General features: G+C 42.5%; 1 protein-coding gene across 1 annotated transcript in view; it reads left to right on the forward strand.

Annotated features, from left to right (window-relative positions):
* Positions 1-270: 270 nt before the first annotated feature.
* Positions 271-25,896, forward strand: part of LOC150085698 (G protein-coupled receptor 83-like) — a 50,828-nt gene continuing 25,202 nt past the window's right edge. Inside the window, exon 1 of the mRNA XM_090374648.1 lies at positions 271-312. Within this exon, the coding sequence (XP_090230774.1) occupies positions 271-312 (42 nt within the window). The remainder of the gene's footprint in view (positions 313-25,896) is intronic.

A 25,896-nucleotide genomic window follows, 5' to 3' on the forward strand; every position in this document is an offset into this window, starting at 1 on the left:
GCGCGAGTCGTATTCCAAACAAAGGGCGCATACCAAACAATTTTTCGCGTCCAAACAGGACATATATCAAGTTGGACTTATTCCAAAGCGGACGTATATCGAGGTACCACTGTATTTCTATTTGTGATACAAGTCATTAATGAAACATACCATCGCGCAAAAGGGTTAGAAATGTCAAATTCCTAGGTGATGCACTTTCTTTGCACACCAGTGTATATAAGATGGTGCCAGCTTTCCAGCCACCCACAAGCACAAGATGGATCTTTAATGATGCCCAGTGATGTTAGCTTGGCTTTGATGGATCCATGGACGGTAAGTGGGTAAGTCGTGTACAAACCCGGTGAGAACCATGGAGGTCTGGGGAAGATCATTTTTACATTCGGCAAGAATTTCTGGGCGATTTCAACCTTTGTAGAGTTAGACAACCTACTCTGCCACTTCTGCTTGCAGGTGATTAAGTAGGCGTTGCTTCTCTTCCTTACATCCAATAGCCAGGTTGGTTGTGTAGTTGAGGATGATATGTGAAACTCCTTTTGAAAACTGGTATAGCAATCCTCTACGTACCACCTACAAATCAAGGGGCAGAGCGCCTGCCAGAAGCTGGAGGGCATGGGTGCTGACCGTAGAGCAGGCACGGGTAATAATAAGCAGAAAGGACCACTGAATGGTATCCAGTATTTTCCTGTTGAAGGCCGTAACTGCTTTGGTGAACCAGATTCCTGAGGCATAAGTTACGATCTTTATAAAAACAGCCTTATAGAATAATGAGAGGGTTCGTCGTTTAAAGCCCCAGTCTCGGCGTTGAGACCCTGTCAACAAGAGCAGTATAGTTCCGTATTTTGATCCGGAGGTATTTCAGATGTGGCTGGAATGAGAGCTTCGTATCAAGCATTACTCCAAGGTACTTTATTTGCGTTGACAGTTTAATGGTTTTTCCATCTATTTTAATTAGGGGTGGTCTACCAATAATTAGTTTACCTTTCAAGAGTATAGAGTTAGTTTTGGTTGGAGACATTTGAAGGTTATGATATGGAGCATTATATTCTGATATGGAACATTAACTACGACAGTTCTGTTGGAGAGATATGATTTGATGGTCTCATAAAGATCTTTTAGGGATGGAGGCTCTGTGACGCCAGCCAATGACGCTCGACCACCAAAGTGAGTCTAGTGCTCCAGCCAAGTCTATAGCAGTAATCAGAAGTACTTCCTGTCTGTGTCAGCAGCCGCTATGAGAAGATTCTGCAAGGCATCAACCGTAGAGGAACCATGTCTAAACACCTATTGTTTTGGTGAAGGCAAGTTAGCACCATCATAGTGCTGTAAAATTCTGTAGTGGAGTAATCTTTCGAATAGTTTACTAAGGACTGGAAGAAGTGCGATTGGGCAGTATGAGTCTGGTAACTCTTGAGGCTTTGTGGGGTTCTTAAGGATGAGTTTCAAGTTGCCTATTTTCCAATCGCTTGGGAATATTTCAGCTTGCAAACAGCAGTTTCGGAGATTTAAAATGACCTAGGGGGCGGACTCGACAGTCTTCTTGATTATTTCAGGCTCCAACAGGACCGGTCCCCGGCATTTTCTATCTCATTTAGTGTTGATGAGCGTGCAGCTCATCAACACTAAATGGGGGCTCCAGGTTATGCATACCATAGTGGTCGTTCTCATGGCAGTTTTAGCTGTTCCGCAGTAGAAAGAGGTGGCGACTTTTGGAACTTCACATCCAGGATGTTACCAATAGATTGTTCCCAGGAGGTAGTCATTGTGCCCTGTGGGGTCCTAGTAGACGTAACAATATGACCCCTACGGAGCTTATTGGTGGTGACTTTATACACCACTCCGCATGGGTCAGTGTTCCCTGAGGCAGATACAAATGCCTCCCAGGATTGCGGCTTACACTTCCTTATTTTTGCAGTGTACATGTTCCTGAACTGTCCATCCAGTGATACTGCCCGCAATAGTTCTAGTGGCAAAAGTGATGTCAATGATTGCTTCCCACATCGTGTTGCAGAAGACTGGTAGATTGTTCTGTTGATTTAACACTGCATAGGGAGAGTTGGACAGGAACACTTCAAACCGCTGACCGTTTCTTGTACCCTGTTTGTCCGGAGTGGTGCTATGCCAGACAGGCGACCTGCAGTTGATATCAGCACCAACGATAATCTTCTCGTTTGGAAGAATTTGCAAAATATTTTCAAGGTACCTAGTGGCAAAGGTAATGTCCTTCCCTGGCCTGTAATACAAAGATATAACACAGAAGCATCCCATTGAGCTAACGACGCGGGTACATACTGCCCAGCCCGTGCATAAGTGGTTTCGTACCGTGATTGCGTCCCACTGTGTATCTTCCTCTGATTGAAGTATTTTATAGGTCAGTGGGTTTCCTCTGATTGAATCATTTTATAGTCTAGTGGGTATCCTCTGATTGAATCATTTTATAGGTCAGTGGGTATCCTCTGACCTGTCTCATGTGATTATACGGTTCTTGGAGGATTTATTATATCTCAATTTTCTTCATCTGCTTTTATTCTGATTTTGTCGGCCATTGCTTTTGCCCGCTGAGCATTAATTTGGAAGAATTTGGTCATTGAAGTATTATATCTTTTAGGGCATGCTACCATATTCCAGCTTTGATTGGTGATAACTATTGGACTTTAGGTACACAGGACATTTGTTATCCGGGTTGGAGTGGACACGATCCATTTTTAGGGATTTACAGTTTGCAGAGACAGGCTCCTGGCCTTTGTTTTGGCATGACTTAAAATCGTGTTCCTTTTCTGAGAAGCGACCACAGGTTGGAACAGGTGTGCGTCTTGTGGCCAAATTAGCAACGCTTGTAGCACTTGGGCACAGCCACATGCTTACGGAAGCGGTGGCTGCCTCAATTCACGTAGATCCTTGTTTGTGAACGTATTACTTGCCAAGCAGTTGGCGCCAACTCAACAATCCAATTTGTACTGTTGCCGGTTTTGGACTTTGTCGAATAATTTCGGTAGATTAATTTTTGTTTATCCTGGCCTGGGAGTGATCCTTGGAGATTACGCTAATATATTTCATTAAGAAGTTACTCATGGGTAGAATCCTTGTCCAAATCAAATATAATTATTGAGGGTCTCTTCTTTTTTGAGGTACTCGGCAGACAGGCCAGCGAAGAGTGGGGATTTTTGGATTCACTTGATTTTGTCAGCCTCGTCCTTTGTCTCGGTTTCTATTACTACTCCTATATTACGAGTTTTGCGATTGGCTTTAATCCTTGTTGTTTTAAAGTCTTCTTGCAAGTTTGACATGATTGATTTTATTTTTTATTTCCTCGCATTATTGTTGAGCATTTTCATTCAGCTGGCGAAGGAAAACTAGGTGCGGCTGTTATATTAACGTTTTCCTCTTAGGCTGAGCTTTTTTGCTGGTCATTGTACTCTGTTTGGTTATCCTTAGCGCATCAGTGTAGGAACGGGTGCGCTGTGGCGTTTGATTTTCCCGTTCCTCATGAATGGCTTCCAACTTTGCCATCGCTTTTTCGTTATGCACATAAGTTTTAAAGAGAATGTATTCCATGTTGCTCCATATTTGCATTATATTTCCCCGAAGGGCGGCCGTTATACCGTTACTCAATTCTACCACCACCTGCTCCAGCTACGACCGCAGGGCCGAACTTGCGCCATTACAGAACCCTCAGGCAGCATTGTTTGATCCAGAATACGTACTGTTTCACGAGGCTGTGTAGCTAGGGACGTCGTTTCATTGCTTTGGGATGTTGGATCGCTAGACCAACACCCCTCCTCCTCCCATTCCACCATTTACATGGACTGTCATGTAATATTTATGGACATTAGGATTAATTTTCATGTTTTTGTTCCTAATTCCCTTTGAAGACGACAACAAAATACTTGCTTCAGTGTCATTTCCTGTCTCAGTTTTAACTGAAGAAATTTTATTTTCCTCTGCCAAATCCACATCGCTCTGAACATTTCTCTTAACTTTACTTAATGCCTTATCCGAATCATTCTCAGGAGTATTGGAGATGGTGTTAAAAGTGCAGCGCCCTCATCATCCTTTTCATTGTCACTATCCAACTCTGCCAACTTGACAGCGTTACCTGAGAGAACCTCCTCCCATTTCATCATTTTTTCATCCGCACCTCCGGAGACCGAAGCGTCAGTAGATTCTCTGCTTAAGCCCTTTGACAATTTTCCGTGTGACACATTTTAATCGTGAAACTCCAGCTTACGGACAGAATTCCAATTCTTCCTCAATTTACGTATGAAATTTTCCGACTTAGTGGTCCCTCTACTAACATTTGAATCTTTTTTCTTTTTTTTTTAATTCCACATAATTTGCAACATCCTCTGGTTCCATAACATAAATTTTGTCACATGTGACACCCCCCCTGTGTGAATCTGACTCCATTTGACACAAAAAGTTTATATACATACATATATATATATATATATATATATATAACAGTGGTTGTATATGCCTTAACTAATTAAGCATCAAAGTCTTTAAAAATCAATATATATTCAATAAGATGTTATCGTTATCTTCTCCCAAAATTGAATGTAACTAATCAATGTGGAAACACCCTCCAACTAATGAAAGTCCTCTGCATCCATAACTTTCAGAATTTAAATAGCAGCTCTTAAAACTTTAAAAGTTTCAAATACTATCGTTATGTTGAAGCATAGGCAACTGGAATTGGCAGTTAGAACAAAGCATGTTCCAACTTCCAAAACAGACTTACTGTAAATTTAGCATAAATGTTCCCTTTCCTTGATGATAATTTAAACTAAACAATTTAAGACCATATTTATAAACGCATTCAATAAGAGCACATACACCGATTTGCCAAAATATTACGACCAGCAAGTCATTATACAAATCGAAGCAACATCAGGTGAACTACGGAACATGCGTGGGTCGGGACAAAGTATAAAAAACACCTGATACTGAGCTCCATTAATCAGTGTTACTCTTGTTCATCAGATGGGAAAGGCGGCAGACTTAAGGGAATTTGACAAAGGCCAAGTTTTAATGCCCAGACAACTAAGTCAGAGCATATCCAAAAAAAAACAAACCAAAGTATTATATTTAGGTCACCCGAATAATTAAATTCATCTGCCGTGTTGTGTCTTATGTCTGTTAATCGCGTGCGTGCTATGGTCGATTTGTCTGTTTGCTGAAAGAAAAACCCCAGTTTCTGGGGGAAAATGTTGCTATCTACGCCTGAGACCGACTAACTCAGCCACGGATTGAAAAAAGCCCATTAAAGTTCCTCGCGTCATCGACGGGATTCGAACCCGAGCCTTTTCCACCCGGTGTGGGAAGGATGGTGACGATACCATTGTGCTAACGCGCAGACGCTCAGAGCATATCCGAAATGGCACTGCCTGGTGGGGTGCTCATGGTCAGTCGTGGTTAGTACCTACCGGAAGTTGTTCGAGGAAGGAAAACCCACGAACCGCCAGCGTGGTGTTGTACGACCACGGCTCATCGATGCTGAAGGTGAGTGAAGGCTCTTCTGGATGGTACATGGCAACAGAAGAGCGACTGTGGCGCAACTAGCCGGTAATTGGAATGATGGTGACGGGAATAATGTGTCACAGCACACAGGTCATCGAATCCTGCTGAAAATGTAGCTGCATATCTGCAAGCAGCTCCGAGTACCCATGCTAACCACGGTTCACCAGCGACAGCGCCTACAATGGGCACGCGAGCATCGAAATTGGACCTTGAGTAATTGGGAGAAGGTAGTCTGGTCCGGTGAATCACGTTTCCTGTTGGACCATGTGGACGGCCGGATACGTGTGCATCGTTTACCTGGGGAAGTGATGGTGCCTGGACAAAAACAAGCCGGTGACGGCGGTGTCATGCTTTGGGCGATGTTCTGCTGGAATTCCCTGGGTCCAGTGATCCATATGGCAGGCACTCTGATGTCTACCACCTACCTAAACATCATTGCTGACCAGGTAAACCCTTTCATGGCAACGGTCTCCCCCTCTGGCGGTGCAACCTTTCAGCAGGATAATGCGCCATGGCACACCGCCCTGATTGTTTGAGACTGGTTCGCGGAACATGAGGAAGACTTTCAGATATTGCCATGGCCTCCAAATTCCCCAGACATCAATCCCATTGAGCATTCGTGGTTTGTGTTAAAACAGCAACTCCGATCTGCGGCGTCTCAACCACGAACCTTACAGGAGTTAAAGGATCTACTGGTTACGTGTTGGTACCAAATACTATAAGACCATTTAGAAATCTTGTAGCGACTATGCCTCGCCGGCTACGAAATGTTGTGGTTGCATGTGGAGGACCAACATCACATTAGGTAGGTGGTCATAAAGGCGCCTCCGTAGCCAGGTGGGAAGGAGCAGCAGTGCGTAGCACAAAGCTTCTTGATTAGACCGGGGTTCGAGCCCGTCACCACCAAATACGGAGGATGCGGAAAGGTCAGGGAATGACCACTGCATATTCCCGTAGCAATATGGCCTTAGTTGCTAATGCTCCTAAAAAACAAATAACCAACCAACCAGGTGGTCATAATGTTTTGGCTCATGGGTGTATAATATCACTCAACTGTGCTCCTATCTCCTCCTCCTCTCCCCGCCACCCCTATTTCTTAATCTGATGGGGCATGGGCATGACCCACTGTTCTGTCTTCAGGTCTTCTTCTCTATCCTCCCCATATTTGTCTTCCCCCAGTCGTCAGTTCCCCTCCATACCTTGCGTATATCGCCAGCGAACGCCCCACACAATGAATATTTAAGTGTCCAAATTCTCAATGCATACGTGAACCTCTTTGGGCCAAACTAGATTCTACCGTCCTTCATCCCCACGCTTTTTTTCCCATAAGCCCTAGCCACTAAAATCACCGTAAACTAGGTAGCAGGGTCTGCCAGAGTAATTAATTTCTCAATAGTGGTGTACCTGGTCTGCCTCCATGGGGTCAAGTGTGGGCAACTTTGGGCTCTAGCAGGGGTTTAGCGACTAAATGGCCAGAAGAACAACGATACACAACACTACACTCATACAATATCCATACATTTTAAATCTCTGGCCTACCCAGTGAACTGGTACACCTACAATGAAAGCAACGCGGGCTTGGGAGAAACCCCTGGTGCCGTCTGACACTGAATACACTTTACACACTTAGCACAATCTTAAAGCCAGCAACTGCCGTTGTTGGTTTTTAAGCGCATCGACTCGGGACATATTGCTTCATTTGTATTGTCTGTACAAGTTATGTCTGAGTAAAAACTCAGAATGACTCACAGGAAAATTCGCACTCCATCTTGGGCTAATTTCAGTTCTGATTGAAGATACATTTAGGAATTCATATGTATTCACGTATTCCTATTAATACGTGATTATGCCGGAATGTGATTTAATAAATAACAATAATTCGGTGTTATTTGCATATTACAAGATAGTAAATATTTTTTGATCGGAATGTTGATCATATTTCTTAATTTTAAATTATCGAAATGTAGATAAGCGAATGAATAAATATCTATATGCATATTCACATTTTTACGTATAGGCTGGATAATGAAATCAGAATTCATTCGCAGCAAAAACAGCTGGAAACTGCTACCAAGTTAAACGGTTAAACGCTCTCGTTGATGAAAATATAATTGTTCCGATTCGCAAAATTTTCTAAAGATATAATCTGTTTGGAAGACTTTCTAGTTTAGTTTTAAAAAGAAGAAAAGACGACTTAGCATCCTTCATATTCATTTATTGGAAAAAATTTACAGCTTTTCTTTATTGCGTCAAATGCAAGGATAATTCAATTTTTCTTAATGGTATTTTTTCATTCTCGTGTTTTTCCCATTAATTCAACTCCTGAGACCTCGCCATTTCTCACTTGCCTGACAGCTTTCGTTAATTCTCCAGGAAACTGTTTAGCATTGTTTTTATTCGTGGCTGGGGATTACTTTAAATCTGTTAAGTTGTTCGAATGATGTGATTAAGGCCTGACTATTCATATATTTTTCCACGTGCAGCAGGCGCTAACATTTCTAAAATATTTAGGATTAAAAATCGCAATTTAAAGCCAATTACTGTCGTCTGATTTAGAAACACAACGGACCGTTTCAAATGAAACAGTTATTTTTTTATTTAGGAAATTGCGCTTTTCTAATTAATTGTCATGGAAATAAATGACTTCTGCTTAGTTTACAGCTTCCTATGGAAGGAAGAAATTATTTTTATTAGCAATTTGAAAACTAAAGCTCATTTTATTCTTTGACACACGTTTGCATTATTGCATGAGTGTTTATAATTTCGTGATCAGCTGCGAAAAGAGATCAGAAATATTTTTTATGGCAAATGCTACGTGGGAATGTTTTCCGGTCTTTCAAATCACTTGACTGATATGAAAAAATAGATTGAGTATAAATAATCGTGCTCTGATGAGACAAAAACTCGTTTTACGACTCTTTTTGGACTCCAAAAATTATAACATGGAGATCACTGCTAAAAGTTTCTCTACTGAAAAATGTACAATGGTAACAATAGAGAACATAATATGCTAATTTTATTTATAATGCAAAAAAGGTGGTGAGTAAGGGTGATAGTCAAAGCCGGAAGGAAGATGGAATGACGAAGAAAGAAGGCGTCCACCCGGAAGGCAAGGACGGGTGCTCGTACTTCACAAGGGTATTGATGGCATAGCTTTGGAAGACCACCGATAGCGCCTTACTCCCAAACACTGTCATTAATGCGTTTTAATAATCATAATACCAGCATGGGTTAAGAGAAGAGACCATTATAACTGAAATTCATAATACTCAAATTTAATAAATGATTTATTTGAATATGAAATAATATAGTTATGCAAATATATGATTAAAATTATCATCACTGTGGTTGGTAGATGATAATACCTAAGTAACCACCATTCTCTCCGTTTCCTTTAAAATTTTTCAACTAAAATGAATCACAACCTTACAAACGATTTTTCAGTTAGTAATTGAAGGCATCGGGTGGTAATTTGCCTACCCTAAAGGTGTATCAATGGCCAGCGAAAATTTCTTTCAATTCGATTGTGTAGTTTGCCTAATTAATAGTCTTTGCTACTTAGGCTGAATAATAAAACTGCTATTTTTTAAAACTTTCTCTACTGTTTGAAATATTATATATAGCTAGGATTTTATTTTGTTTTCGGGTCTTTGAAAAGTAACTAGACTGCATGAAAGGTGTCGGACGATGAAAGGAAATAGCGCCAGAAGCAGTCATATCAGAATCTTGCGATAGAAAGTCGATGAATAGAAGAAATTTGTTCGCTGTGTTCATTTAGGGCGAGATATTTTATTCATTATTGCAGGTACTGATAAGACTGTTCTTCGGTGTATTGAGGAGGATGTATTAGCTGAATTTTTCACACTGAGCACTGACATAAGCAAGTATTGATCCTGTTCCGGTGTTTCATCGATACTGATGTAGAAGCAAATCGCAGAAGAAATTGCAAAGATTCATTCGGAACTTTTACCTTTTTCATGATGCTTTAAAGATTAAATAAATGCCCCGTGATCAATAATAATAAGTCCATCCCAAGATTTCCAGTTTGATCACGGAAGAATCAATTTTAAAAAGTTAATCAAAACACGGCAGCTGCAAAACTTTATTAGCAAAGATTCCAATATCTAAGTTGAGTTTAATTGTCGATTATTTACATTTACTAATTTTCTAATAGTATTCTACAGACAATGCTTGCTTTATTTATTATATATTTTGTCTCTAAAAATATAATTATCAACATCCTACGTCAGACACAAATATTCTGTAGGAAGCATTCAAAGGATTTATTCTCGAAGCCACAAAGGCATCCGTACTAGTGGACAATTTCCGTAACCAATAGTTGTCAAAATGGACGAAATGAAAGGCTAACAGTTTAACTAAATAAATAAAAAAAAAAAGACAAGCATGGTATAGTTCCGATGTGCATGAGCATTATGAGTAAAACCATTGATGATGTTAGACAGTAGAAAAGTCTTTACGCTGATGCTATCAGCCCTCCCCATCTAACCATCCCTTTACGCTAATGCTATCTTTTAATCAGCACTCCCCATCTAACCATCCCGTGAGTGGCATTAGTATTACTATTAGTAGCGACAAATAAAAAAAGCAAGCATAAGACAATATCAGCCAAAAATAATTCTTAGGTGAACAGATGGTATGCCTCTTCATTCGTTCCAAATCACTAGATGGAATTTGTTCCTAAATTAAACTACCCTGCTGAAGGCAAATTTCCGCATATCTGTCCAACAACGATCCTTCTTCAATTGGAATTTATGCCTCTTTATGTGTGCAGTCTGAGCAAGAGACAGAATTCCATCGCCATTGAGCTTATTCAATCCATTCAGAGGCTTAACCCCGTAAACACCTGAAACAGATCTCCTGGCATGTGTCTCTTCATCAGACCCTGCAAATTGCAGAACTGAAGCCTTTCCTTATGACAGTTTCTTATAGCACTCGTACCAATCGGAATCACGTGATTGTAAGTCTGTTTTTTCTATTATACTCTTAATCTCACGTGTAATCCGGGGACAGTTGTTCTCCTCATATCAGGATACAAAAAGAAGACTAAACTAAATAAATCTCTTAATTATTTGCAGTGGAAGTTCCATAAAATGCTCAGCAGAAATGGCAAATGGCAGTTAAGTGAAACAGATACTTTTCAACGATATTTGCAATTAAAAGGAAATTGGAATCCCTGGAGAATGTTACAGCGTCAGATTACACAAAAATATACGGCACGCCTTGTCAGTTGCTCTTGGCCCACTGTGGTTAAGGAGTGCAAAGTATGGTGACGCTCGAAACCACCTATCGGCAACAGAACTGTAAAGGATTACTCAACGTGGTGAGAGAAAGGTGTGAAGCGTGCTGTACGAGCTCAACGGCGGATCACTGTGCAGCAGTTGACATTGCAATGCACTGCATTGCAATGCAATATGAAGAATGCAAAAATGTACCTCAAAATCAGACATATGTGGTTCCACAGAAGATGATCCAAGAGACTCTCTCTCCTCACTGCGGATCATCGTCAACGGTGAATGATGAGGTGTAAACAACATGCTGGATAGACAGAGTGTAGAGTGTGTAGTGTCAAACGGCACCAGGGGTTTCCCCCATCTCCGCGTAGTATATGTTGCGAATGTGAAACAGAACACGGTCAACGCCAAAGGTTTAAAGGTGTGTGGATTTTGTACATGTGTAGTGTCGTGTACCGTTGTTCCTCTGGTCATTTAGCAGCTGGGCCCCTAATGGGACCCAAAGTTGTCCACACTCTGCCCCGTGGAGGCAGACCAGGTTCTCCAGTGTTATAGCTATTTACTCTGGCAGGTCCTGCCACCTACTGAGCGGTTGCTTTATAAGCTGGAACAGGTTGGAATCACTGGGAAAATCCTTAGATGGATAGAAGGATGGCTTCAGGGCAGGAGGCAGAGAGTTGTGATAAATGGCTATTCCTGAGATTGGGTTGAGGTAAGAAGTGGGGTTCCCCAAGGATCAGTATTAGGACCACTGTTGTTTTTAATTTTCATAAACAACATTGATGAAGGGATAGAGGGCGTGATGTCTAAATTTGCAGATGATGTTAAAATTGGTAGAGTAGTTAATGATCACTATCAAGTTGAGCTTCTTCAGAGAGACCTAGATAGACTTCAGGAATGGTCAGAAAAATGGCAGCTATGCTTTAATCCAATAAAGTGTAGGGTATTACACATGGGAAACAGTAATCCCAAAATAACTTATTCACTTGGTGGAGTTCAACTAAATCCAGTACTGTAGTAAAGGGACTTGGCTGTTACGATACGGTCAGACATGAAATTCTCTGAGCATTGTAAACAGGTTGCAAGGAAGGCCCCATGGTGTCCTATCGATGATCTATCGAACTTTTGCAAGTAGATATAGGGACGTGATAATCCCATTATATAAGGCTTATGTTAGACGAAACTTGGAATACTGTGTTCAAATATGGAGACCGCACCTAAAGAAAGACATCGAGCTTCTTGAAAGGGTGCAAAGACGGATAACTCGCCAGGTGAGATCGGCAAAAGGGCGTCCTTATGAAGAAAGACTTCGAATATGTGGGTTTCAGAGTTTGGAAACTAGACACCTTAGAGGAGATTTGAGTGAGGTGTTTAAGGCTCTGAGAGGCATCAGTAAAATGAATGAGGACGAAATTTTCAAGATTATAAATGATGCTAGAACTAGGGGACATAAATTCAAGTTACGGGGGGAAATGTTTAGATTGTACTGCAGGAAGTTTTATTTTAGCCAGCGAGTTATAAATTACTGGAATAAGTTGCCTTCATGGGTGGTAGAGGCCGACAGTTTGGGGAAATTCAAAGGTCATCTGGATAGTACCTTCAGGTAAGGGAAGCGCGTAGGATGATTGGTTTAATTTCCTTTTTTTTAATTTTATTTATTTATTTATTTTTTGTTTTTTGTTTTTATTATTGTTTTGTTCGGATATTTTTTTTATTTCTTGGCTGGTGCAGCATAAGCCATAGGCTTTCTTGCACCATGCGGCCATTACTAATACTTTCCTGAGATATCAGTGGCTATTACCTAAAAAAAAATAATAATTGGAGTAAACGCTGGAGGTTAGATTAGGCCGAAATGGTCTGATGAGAGTGAGGTTAAATTTGGATGCAAGTTAATAATTTAGCTACGTTAAGTTAGGGGCGTACACTCTCGGTCTAGTTAGAGTGAGGAGAAAGAGAGACTGAAGGCTGGGGGTTACAGATAGAAGTAAAGGAACAACATAGTAGGCATTCCTAGCCGGTCAGTGGGGACGAGCCCCACCAGGCGAAATAGGAGGATGGCAAGGGGAACGAGAACTCGGCCCCCTGCTAAGGGGAATGGGGTGAACAGAGAACCAGGAAAGGGGTCCCAGTTCTGATTGCTCTAAGGCACTGCAGGTCAGCACAATCGACCAACCAGGTCAAAGAATTTTTTTTTCTCTCTCTCTTCTTCCTTTTTTCCTTCTTTCTAAAACCCTACTTCAATCTAAAAAAAAAGTCCAGGTCGCCAGTTGGCGTTCTCATATTCCTGTTCCTAGAATCAGAGTCAGAGTTCAGAGTCAGCAGTCAATCCAGTAATGTCAGGGCCATTAAATGTATTTTGTCTTCAGAATCCTGTCCAGGCGGAAGTCATGGCCTTGTTTTGTGTTGTTAACAGAACATCAGGATTTGTCTTCTTATTTGTAAATTACAGTGATGGCTGTATGAGTTTATATCCCACGAAGTATGAGATATCAACTAGTTTTGTTGTCATCCTGGTATTTTCGCTTCCTTCTCAGGTTTACTGGGTTTGCACGTCATAGTCGTGTGTTAGCGCTTTCCTGTGATAGCACCCGAAGTATTGTTACCCTCTAACAATGAGGGATCTCTCCTAGTGAAGTGGTTCTGCGCAAAGTCAGAGAACGCCTGGTGTTCCTCCGGAAGGAACGTAATTTTGGTAATGAGTTGCGAACGCAAGTCGTCATAGAGTGGCAATCTTGCATAATGTGCTGCCAAATCTCTAGTCCTCCATAGGAGCACGTAGGATCTTCTTCAATGTCTAGAACACAGAGCTTGGCCTTGATTGCTCCATGTCCTGTTTAGAGGCATATAATCCAGGCAAAAACCGTGGGGGAGGTTTGGGGTAAACTTTACAGATGTCCAGGATGAATTTTTTTGTGATTTCACCTTTGGTTGAATCGTTCCAGCGCCTCTGCAACTCCTGCAGCAGATGGGAGTGAAGTGTTTTCTTCTATATTTTTAGGTTGTTAAATGGATCTAGCGTGAAGCCGAGACATTCCGTAGTTGCACCCATAGAAAGGTGATACATCAGTCCCCCCCGTCGCACCACCTTCAGGTCCGGGGGGCGCGCCCCCTCCTTGAGTCCTGGAGACTGTGCACTCAAGACTGTGCTACATGCTTGACAGGAGAGTAATACAGATCGTTGGATGGTGTTCAGAAGTCGTTTAATAACGATTAGATGTTGTTCTGATTGGACGCTGGAAGACTGGAAACGAGTGTACTGGACGGATGAATCCAATTTATCTGGAGTAACACACGCCAACGGACACCTTCGTGTGTGGTGAAAGCAACACGAATATATGGATCCATCGTGCATGGTGCCCACTGTTAGGCAGTGGTTGCTTAATATGGGACATGTTTTGCTGGCAAGAACTAGGACCTCTGGTGAGTATGGACCAAGGTTTCAGTGGTGAGGTCTAGCGGCAAGTCATAGGAAACCATGTGCACCCTGCTATGTTCCATTTTTTTCTCTCAAACAGAAACAGGATCTTCCAAGACGATAATGTGTCTTGTCATCGGACCCGTACTGTGCATGAATGGTTCGAGGAATACTGTACAGTGAAGATATCGCCCATTTTGATTTGCTTGCAAATTTGCCAGACCTCAATCCAGTTGAACACTTGTGAGTTGTTTTGGAATGGGAAGTGAAGCGTTTGGACATGTTACAGTGTCGGAATAGATGACGGCTCCGTCATGGATGCAGATCCAAATGGACGTCTTCAGACATAATAGAGTCAATACCCAAGCGAATATTGGCTATTATCCGTGCGGAGGGGGGTGGCTGAACAAGGTCCTAATTCAGTGTCTACTAAGTGTAAGTGATATAATGATCTCAGAGAAGAGTTTATTAGACAAGCTGCTGGGATTGAAGAACGGAAAGGCTTTTAATCTTTAATCTCATGAGTATATCAAACCGCTGGTTATGTTAATGAGAGCGGCCCAATTACACCCAAGATATGTAATGGGGCCGCTCTCATTAACATAACCAACCAATGTTAGAGCTAGGTGCCGGTCGCTACACAACAACATGTGGACATGTGTATAGGTAAGGGCGGCACCTAGAACGTCAGTTCAACTCCGCCTCGTATCTCTATAAAGAACAGTATCACTACAAATGGGCCAGATATGTGCGACGTAGGTTTGTGTGTATTCTGTGTGTGTTCTGTTCTGGCCTCTTGGCTACCCAGAAGCATCAGTCACCTGGACAGATGATTCTGGGTACTCGTCCACACCACGGGAAGGTGGGCCAGTCCCAGCAAAACACGTACTGTCTCAAGAGAGACTCTGACCCACCTAGTGTTGCCAGAAGGTGGGACAGATTCCTCTGGGGGTCCATTCCAGAGGGAAGAGATAAAGAAAGAGGCAAAAAATATATATAATAAAAATAGAAATTAAAAAAAAAAAAAAACCACCCGTGGTGCAGTTAGGGAAAAAAATAAAAAAATAAAAAAAATATATATAAATAAAAAATAATTAATGAATTAATTAATAAAAAATATATGTTAAATAATAATCAAAAATATATATTAAATAATAATAATAAAAAATAATAATAAATAATAAAGAAATAATAATAAGAAGAAAAAACAATGAAATAAATTGGCTGCACTAGAGTGGGAACTCAAGGCAGAACTCAAGGCTACACAACAACAAAACAAACACTACACAATCAGACTACAACACTACATAAAAATGGCCGGCTTTGGCGTTTTATCTCCACCACAAGATGAATAACAGCGGCTAATGGGGAAAACCCTGAGTTCCGTTCCTCAACACATGAATACTTGGAAAAATGCTAAAGAATTCCTAGTCCATAATGTTAAGAAGAGCTGGGCAATTATAAGCTAGTTAAGTCGAGTTCTGTAATAGGGAGCATTCCGAAGTCTGTGTTTAACAAAGTGATTTAGGACCAATTTTCAAAAATGTAAAAAATGGTTAGTTTTCAGCTGACCCTTAAAACTGACCTTTTTTGGCAATCCTCTGTCTCCTATCAACGTTGGGTCCCCTGCTATTTTTAATTTTCATAAATGATTTGGACAAGGATATCCAAGGAAATCTGTGAAAATTTGCTGATGATTTGATAGTGGGAAATGTGATTAACAATTCGAGCTAGGTCATGCTGCTTCAAAAAGTATTGGATAGGTTACATTTAAGGTCGAAAAAACGGCAACTAAAGTTTGATGCTTCTAAATATAAAGTTATGTACTTGGGGAACAAAATGCTGAAATGACCTATAAGGTAGTGGGAGATAAACTAGGAGTGGTTTCGACTCGAAAACCAGTTAAATGACACGATTAACTGCAATATGAAAATTTCCATGCAGTGTAAACAGGCTAGGAAGTCACGTGAGATGCTGCCCATCATTTATAGGAACTTTGCTAGTAGAAATAGGGATGTCGTTATCCCTCAAGGCGATAATTTGACCGCATTTGAAATATTTTATTCACGTCTGGAAACTGCAACTGAAAAGGGCAACCAGAATAGTGATGAGTGAAGATCAATGCACATATGAAGATCCGTCTAGACTCTAGACGGTGTTGACTGTAAGTTGCATTTAATGTCGAACGGTCGAAATTCATCTGATATCCACTTAGACAAATAAACGTCTAAGTGGATATCTGATGAAGTATATGAGACGTGAAAGGAGTGAAGTGAAATGAATGAGGTAAAAAAAAAAAAAAACTGTAGTGTTAGGGCCAACTGAGAATAAGCTCATCTACCCATGTGTATTATGCCCATGAAGTTCTTGTTTTCTCTGGTAGGTTGCCTGCTTTTTCCTGGTCGAAAAAAAAAAAACCAAGTTTCCTTGTGGGAGAGACTTCTTAGAGGTGCGGTTGGCAGATTTTCTTTTCATACAGGACAATGCCACTGCACATAGAGCTCGAGTAGTGGAGGAATATCTTGAAACTGAAGATCCAATGACTGCTGTGGCCATCCCGATCATCAGACTTAAATCCGATCTAGCATATGTGAACGCCCTTGCGTGTTGCATTGGCATTTGACAGCGACAGCCAACTTCTGGATCAATGGGTGAGCTAAGGCTTGCGCTAGTGTAAGAAAGAGATCTTTTGGTACAGAATCTTATAGATACCCTTATATCGAGCATGGTTCACCGCTGTTAAGCCGTTGGCAGGGATCATACGCCGTACTGACGTTATGTGACCATATTTTCGATCATCTTGTAATGTGACCCTTTTGGAAATTCTTATACAATCCCTGTAAATATCTCTTATACTTGTCCAAAATTTTTCGCTGTCTCCTCATTTCATCATTATTCTGTGATACATCACCATACCAAATTTTGTTCCGCTTCATTATAAGCTGCACGAGCTACACAACTTTTTCTACATGTTCAGTTAATTTTGTCGAGCGGTGTCATCGACAGGACACCATGTGGGCTTTTCTGGCCGCCTGTCTACAGTGTTCAGAAAACTTCATATCTGCCTGTAATTCCAAGATTCCTTTTTCCTCTGTTGTTTTAAATTCGACCCCACATTTTGTACAGCATAATACACAATAGCGCAACATGGACTAATGTACCGATTTTTTGTAAAACGAACGATATCAATAATGAAATAAGCTTGCCGATTCTCGGGTGGTTTATCGGATTACATCGTTTTCTAAACATAGTGGAGTGATGGGCGGTGCCGAATGATGGATTGCCTTGTTTGGGAGATTCCACTGTAAAAGGATAATACAAAAAATAGCAGTAAAGAAATATTTAAATTCTGAACAGAAGCAATAAATTTGGAAAACCAAAATCATTATTATATGGACAACTAACGAAACTGTTTTACTTCAAATTGTTATTCAAATCATATAACTTGCTTAAATAAAATATCTTAAGAAATACCGGGGCAAAAAAGTCTGACTCATACATACCCTCCTGATTGATTCGAAAATCCAGTTGGGCACGAAGAAAATTGTGCATCAGAAATGAGAATGATTACATTACTCTTATTGAAATTCAAATAACAAGAAGTTAATAAATTAAAAAAGAATCGCAAGAATTAATTTATGGAGTAAAGGAATCGATATTCAGAAGAACATTCTCATTCGTCTGGATTGGTTTGTAGCAATGCTAGGATTAAATTAATTCGTAGAGAATTCATCTCGTGATCTTTTGGAATCGTTTTATATTAATCTTCCGTACTAGAAATCCGACATTAGTCATTTATCAAAGCTATTTGCATCCGTGACAACGCTAATGCACCCACACGAGACTGTGGCTCAAAATGCTCAAGTAAATAGACACCTAAAGCCACCAGGATCATCCAGGAACCAAATGTACGTAGCAGCGCATTTGAAATTATGCTTTACCTTTCCTCCTCTATTGATAATCACTGTTTAGTTAGGAACTGAACGTGATAGCCCATTAGAAAACTTAATAATTGCTAATATACGTCATGGAACCGGGATTCACCTCGTTCGTAGAGAGTGTTCTGCATGTACTTTTGAGTATTAAGGTTCACGAAAGGGATAAATTATTATCTGAAGGCCACAAACTTTTACACTTTTTGGATTCTTTTTCTATATGTAGTAGATAGCCCTTGCTGTAGCACAGTTGGTAGAATCGCTGTCCTCCCCACACCAGGTGGAAGAGACCTGAAGTCCCGTGCATGACGCGAGGAATTTTTATTTCTTTTTTTCACAGTGTGGCTGAGTTAATCGGTCTCTGTTTCTACAATCTTGCTTGTAACAATAGTTAATTACAATTATAATTGTAATTTCTGTTGCACAGATGGATCAATTTTTTCCTTTTTTTCTCCATTTTAATATTTTATTCGGTCTGCCTTGTGAAGCTTCCATATTGTATTTCTCTTAGGAAAATTAGGTATCGCTGTGGATTAGGAGATTTACTAATTTTCCTGATCACACAGAGATCCCTCTAAAGATTTCTGTGGAGAATATCAATTCAGCCCTAACCTCATCAGTACTAGAGTTGATTTAGTTCACCTCTAGTAAAGATATATTCAGCTTTGAAATTTTGTGAATTGTTTATGGTAAGAGTGTGTTGGTGTCAAACGGCACGAGGGATTTCCGCCATCTCCACGTAGTATATACATTGTGGGTGTGAAATAGAACACTGTCAATGCCAGAGATTTAAAGGCGTATGGATCCTGTATATGTGTAGTGTCGTGTGCCGTTGTTCCTCTGGTCATTTAGCCGCTGGGCCCCTAATGAGACCCAATGTTGCCCCACTCCGCCCCGTGGAGGCAGACCAAGTAATTTCCTGAGATTTCAATGGCAGGGACCTAAAAAAAAAAAAAAAAAAAAAAAAAAAAAAAAACACCTACAGATAGGGGTCAGCCAAAAGAAATACTAGTTATGCAATTTGACATTAAGTTTTTTAGTGTGGGGCTCAAGAAATTTAGAGATGCTTCGGGCGCTAGTTGCAAGTTAGAGAAGTCGGAGAGACTGAAGACGGGGAAAAAGACAGAGATACGGAGTCAGTAGAGAAGATGACCCCCAATTCAGTAGAGCAGGCCCAAGCCCTACCATAGGGAAAAGAGAGGCGGCGATGGGGGTGGAGACCAGAGGTTACCTCCCCCCTCTCGCCTGGGAAGTGGGGGCAAAGGACCACTCAAGGGAGCGTAACAGACTGCGCAAACTCAGTAAAGGCAGCGTAGCGCTTCTCGTCAATTATAACCAGGTGCTCACAATGCCGGGGATTAACTTGGATTTTAGTGGCACGCCTTAGCCGGAACGCGTCATATTCATGGCAGTCGTACATTATGTGATCCCACGTTTCTTCGGCCCTGCAGTTACACAGTGAATGATCTTCTATACCTAGGGATATTAGGTTCCCTTTAAAGGGTTCGTGGCCTATCAATAGAAATGTAGTATGGAGGCTTAGTGAGTACCAGGGAGGAGGCTTCGGACTGATGAGGTTCACAGAGGGAATGAACATTTTGGTTATTAATCTGTGCCATGTCTCTTGCCAGGTCTTGTACATAATTTCAGTGATTCTCTTCCTTTCCTGTTTGGGGTTGTTATCAAGGCTAAGAGCCTTTTCGGGGGGAATAGTCTTCTTCAACCGTTGATACAATCCTCTTCTTATTACTTCTAGGTGCAGGGTGCAGAGCTGGTGTGCTAACTGTGCGACACACCCACGTTACAGCAAGGAGCATAGAACGCTGTATGGAGTCCAGTTTACGGCGATTTCAGTCGAGGGAGGCCCTAGTACACGATACTGAGGCTCCAAAGCAAACTATTGGGACAAATATGGCATTATAAATGAGATCCAGAGCCCGGCGCTTAAGGGCCCAGTCTGCACGGCTTATCCGGATGACCATGGCCGAGTATTTTTTTTTTTTCTCTGATATATACACTGTGCTGCCACTTTATTAGATGGAATTAGTATGACCACCGTCCAGTGTGGACGCACGTGTTCCGCGCTCCTCGATTTCACCACATGTTCACAAATATGTGGTTAGAGTGTCTACTAGTGTTTGAAAAGTTTACTCCTTAGTAGAACTACTACAGTGGATCTCACGGTGAGAAACTTTTGCTTATTTACAGGGAACTTTGCAGGTTATTTGCGTTTTTATCTATATCCTTTGTTTCCAGATCGTACTGGTCACCATGCGGCTGACAGCAGGGCTATAGAGAGACACCAATTATACTGTGGTTGCCACGCAAATACCCTACACTTGACTTGGGAGGAATGTGTAGATATCAATTCAATAGCGAATTGATATCTACTCCTTCAGCTGTGACCTTGACTGCCGCATTGGCTGGGGACGGTGTTCCCACACCTGTGAAACCTTGAACTGCGATAACGTCCCAATATCTTCAAACTGTGTTAGAGAACAATTTTCGGTGCAATCATGATTTCAGTGATTTCCCCCCCCCCCCCTCTGCAATAGACTTACCATGGACAGCTTTTACTTTCGTTCCTGCTTGTATAGCGGAAAAACAGACTTCATTATAAGCTTTTGCGGCTGCGCAAACGCTAGAAGAAAGTAGCACAGGTTCTCCAAGGCTATCTTTACGCTTGTGCTCCCCCCCCTCACATGACAGTCGGGGATAGCCCAATCGACATTCGTGCGCTATTTGGCTTCAAATTTAGCCACAAACCTGTGGTTGGCACCAAACTTTGTCATTTCTCAACCTCTGTCTAACTTTGCAGCAATAATCTCAGTTATCCGAATATTCCCGATAAACCGATATTTCCAACTAATCTGGGAATATGGATACACCCAGTACAAATCCCACTGTATTGATTTGTGACGTCGCTGAATGGCCATCGAGCGCTCAACAAACCGCTGAGAGCACAAAAGGTGACCAACCTGACATGGAAGTCCCGGATAATTTTGAGGATGGCCGGCTGACACCGGTATCCAAAAAGAAATACAGAAAACGGGTAGTTCCCTAATCGGACAGGGAAACCCGCTCACAAAGTTAGCCTCAAGAGCTCCAGGATCCCAGGGTCCCACACAAGACAACCGTGAAAAGACGACAAAACAGCAAGAGTCGACTAACATCGACCCAACTCTTCCAGAGGGCACCGTCAATGAGCAGTATTGGCCCTGCGAGTCGAACTAGAAAATAAACTAAAAGAATCTTCCAGCCGCATTACCTCAACCCTTCGGGGCGAGATTGTTGGTATCTGGGCAAAGCTTGAAACCATCCTGCGCAATGTTCACCTTGCTTCTGAGAGGAATGAGGCCAAACTCGAGGCATACCTCGAATGTAGGGGCACACAAATGCTACAGCGCGCCCCAACTTTTGCTGTTGCGCTGAGGAACACAAAGCCAAATACGAGAACGGACCCGCCACCAAAAAGAAAGACATTACTACCAACACCACCACCTGGTAGTTCTCAAGCCGGCCACAGCCAATGCACCAAAAACAAGCAAGGAGGTTAAGAAGACTGTAATCGTTTCCGTTACTGATGACCTGAGAAACACTAAAATAAAATCCATCCGAAAGACCCGAAATACGGCCATCATCATAGAATACTACTCACCTCTGGGCCTTCTAGCTGAGACCCCAAGGAAAAGGCACCCTCAATAGTAATTTTTGACATCGACAAGAGCCTGGACCTCAAAACCATACGAGATGAATTGTACAGGCGTAACCTCTAGCACGCACTCCCAAAAGAGGATCCAGCTAACCTGATAAAGCCAAAGTACCAAACGAAGTCTAGAAGTGGCACTTCCTCCAACTGGGTTGTAGAACTAGCACCAACAGCCTGGCACATACTGACCCACCACAATCGAGTGTACATAAATTGGGGCTCCCACAGCTACAAGGAGCATGTAGCTGTCCCAAAATGCTTCCGTTGCTGTCGTTTCGGTCAAACGACCCACACATGCACCCAGACAGAACAGACCTGCAGTCACTGTCCTGAAAAAGGCCACAGCTATGAAACTTGTCCGAACAAGGCCAACGAACCAATCTGTGCTAACTGTAAAAGCCAGAAACTACCTCATGCCCACTCACTTCGGGATAATAAATGCCCTGTCTACATTAAGGCCAAGAGCATGCTCCAACAACGAATAAATTATGGGGACACTGCATAAACAGTATAACAGCAACAAGATAAAATTCCTGCAAATAAACGCCCAGCGGGCAAAGGCCGTTGTGGGACAACTCCGACAGAAGGCAGATGAGGAAAACATCGACATTCTCTTAATACAAGAACCCTACACACATTCAAACGAAATGAGGGGATACCCCTTGTTCTACAAAATTGTCCAGGCTCCTAGTGTGACAACTTGGGCGGCGATCGCTGTGAGGAATCCTCACTTGACTGTGATGCAGATATCTCATCTCTGCTCTCCATGGGCCGCCTGCGCCCACATCATCTCCTCTCTGGGTGACTTCTACGCCGTTTTCCTGTACTGTAGGCCGTGTGAGGACATCCTACCTGCCGTCCAGTACCTACATGTCTTAACAGAACTGGCGGGTGCAAAGATTGTCATCTGTACCGATGTAAATTGCCGTTCCGCGCTCTGGCACAGTGAGACCCCCAGGGCGTAGAGGTGTTAAAAATGGGCAACGGTTGGGGGAGTTCCTGGCCAATAGCGGTCTGGAAGTCATTAATAGGCCCAACAACCTGCCGACGTTTTCCAGCTCACTTTGGGAAGCCACGATTGACGTGACTCTCTCCACCAGGTTCTTTGCTAGATTTCTGTCGGATTGGACCGTGCGGGAGAGCTGGTCCACCTCAGACCATCGAGCCATAACTTTCAATATGTAAAGATCGATCACTCAGCCCACAATTCTCAGACAGAAGCAACACAGATACGCTTTGAACAAAGCCGACTGAAACCTGTTTAAAGAAACACTCATCAATGGGATATTGCGCCTACAAACCGAGAACGTGCAAGTTCAGCATCCAGACTCCCATCAGCGAAAGGTCACGGACATAATTACGAACGCTCCAAATACAGCAATAAAATGGAAAAATCCCATCCGTGGGGCGGCCCCTTGGTGATCAGGGGAGCTTCAGGCCCTCAGAAGTGAAGTAAACCAAAAGAGGCGTGCATCCCAACGGGCCAGGCGATCCTGGCCCCCTGCAGAAATTGAATACCTCCGGCTGGAGTACAGAGAGACTCGAATTCAGTTTCAGCATTCAATTTCAAACATACTTGCTCACTCTTTCAAACAGCACCAGATGACAACTCTCCAGAACAGCAGCAGCTTTGCCTCAACAATAACAACTATAACTCAACACTCGTGGAAGAGCCTTTCACCATCGAGGATCTCTCTATGCCGTTGGGAGACTGAGAAATAATAAGTCACCAGGCCTAGACATGCTCGAGTCCGAAATAATTAAAAAAGTTGCCGAATTCGCTCCTGAAACACTGCTAAATCTCTTCAACCATTGCCTACTAAAGGGATCGTTCCCAAATGATTAGTAAACTACATCCATTCGGCTCATACTCAAATATCCAACTAAACCGCACAATCGACTTGACTCGTACAGATCTATTGCTCTCCTTTTTGTGCTGAGTAAGGTCTTTGAGCAGCTCCTTAGACGGAGACTGGAAAACCACAACAATACTACAATACTGCACAACTACCAGCACGGAATCAATTTGGATTCAAGCCGGGCATGTCTACGGTCGATGCGCTGGAGACCATTACCAATGCTGCCAGAAACTGCACCCAGAAGAACCTCCTCGTCATCTCGATCGACTTTGTTGGAGCGTTCGACACCTTATGGTGACCTAGCATCCTCGCACGGCTGAGACGCGCTGAGCTCCCAGGAAATATCTACAACTGCATTGCCAGCTATCTCAGTGACATTGCCGGGGTGTTTAACTCCCTCTGATGGCCCAGCGTCCTCGGCAGATTCCGGAAAGCAAAACTACCAGCTAATTTGTACAATTGTATAAAAACCTATCTTGCAAATAGAACAGTAACCGTCAGTGCTCCGTACTGTTCAGTCACACGACCAGTCTATAGAGGATGCCCACAAGGCTCAGTACTTGGCCCACTTCTCTGGAACGTGGTGCTCGACAGCTTTCTAAACCTCGACCTTGGTAATGTGAGGTCACAGGCCTATGCGGATGACCTGATCCTGATGCTGGCGGCAGACTCAAGAACTCAACTAGAGATCTCTGCAAACTGTGCTATAAATATCCTACAAGACTGGGCCACCCAAAACCACTTAAAGATATCTCCAACAAAAACCTGCTCCACCCTACTTAAAGGTTCTCTCATTATCAGAAGGCTTCCCCAGATAAAGATTCAGGAAACAACAATTAAGCTTTCCACTGAACTTAAATATATTGGTATTCTGCTGGATAAAAATATGTCATTCACATCCCATCTTACTTACCTCCGAAGCAAAATCAAAAAATACTCCGCACTAATAGCTAGAGTCACTCGTCGCGACTAGGGGCTTAAGAAGAGGACCCTAGCCCTCTTCTATATGGCAGTCTTCCTACCAGCAATAACATATGCATCAGGAGTCTGGTTCCACAAGGCGGTGACAGCAGTAAACAAAAGGAAGCTAGAGACCATTCAACCTTTAGTCCTACTGACAATCTCGAGAGCCTGCTGTACTGTAAGCACCCACGCCCTCCAGGTCTTCTTGGGCGCTCTCCCCCTGGACCTGGAGATCGTCCGCTGTGGGTTGCTTTATCAACTATCCAAAGGCAAAGCAATCACCTGCCTAGACTACACAACTGATCTGGCAAACGATCGTAAACTCGAGAAAAAACGCCTTCTCACCCACCTACAGCAGGCCTGGCAAACCCACTGGACGACTTCGACAAAAGGGGAAGTCACCCGAAGATTCATACCGGATAATCAACTACCTGCTCACGGGACGCGGCGCAATAAGAGCAAAACTCTCCAGTTTCGGATTGAGTGACACCCCTCTCTGCCACTGTGGACAGCCAGAGACGTGGGAGCACCTCATGCACCACTGACAACTATACGAAGACCTCCGCTGCCTCTTAATAACTAGAATACGTTTCTCGCCAATAAACCAAGAACAATATATCCTGGAGAGCGAGGACAATTATAAAGCCTTAACGCATTTTGCGCAGGATCTTTTTACTAGAAGAAGAACATACCCACAACCTTAGCAGGGATTTTCCCACAAACTAACCACTCGTCATCCATAATAAAGATCCTTAGATGTGTCAACCAAATAAAAACCTAACAGCTAGAATCTGAAAAACTAATCATTAATTTAATCTGGATCTGACCACTGGCTTAAACTGGAGTCATTATCTGGACTTGACCACTCACACGGACGGGACAACATGTCCCAGGAATGGCATACGAAGACCTGACAAAGACATTATGCAGTTTGTTGCCGAAACATCATTAGGCGACCTGAACCGGATACCCTCACTCGGTTCACTTTCTTTCCCTTCCCTTGGCAGGGGATGGTTACTCTGTACCCTCCCCCCTGCCATCCCCTATCTTCAACTGGTGAGGCATGGGCCTGCTCCGCTGACTTTTGGGGTTATCTTCACTATCGACCCCATATTTCTGTCTTTCACCCCCCAGTCTTCAGTCTCCCTTCCCTCTCCAGCTATCTTGCGACTAGCGTTTGACCCTTGCCAAAACTACACAAGCCCCCACACTAAAATAAAAAAAAATAAAAAAAAAAAATGAACTC

This window comes from Mastigoproctus giganteus, chromosome 5, assembly GCF_048544385.1.
Source record: "Mastigoproctus giganteus isolate SK-2022 chromosome 5, ASM4854438v1, whole genome shotgun sequence".
NCBI classification, from domain to species: Eukaryota; Metazoa; Arthropoda; class Arachnida; order Uropygi; family Thelyphonidae; genus Mastigoproctus; species Mastigoproctus giganteus.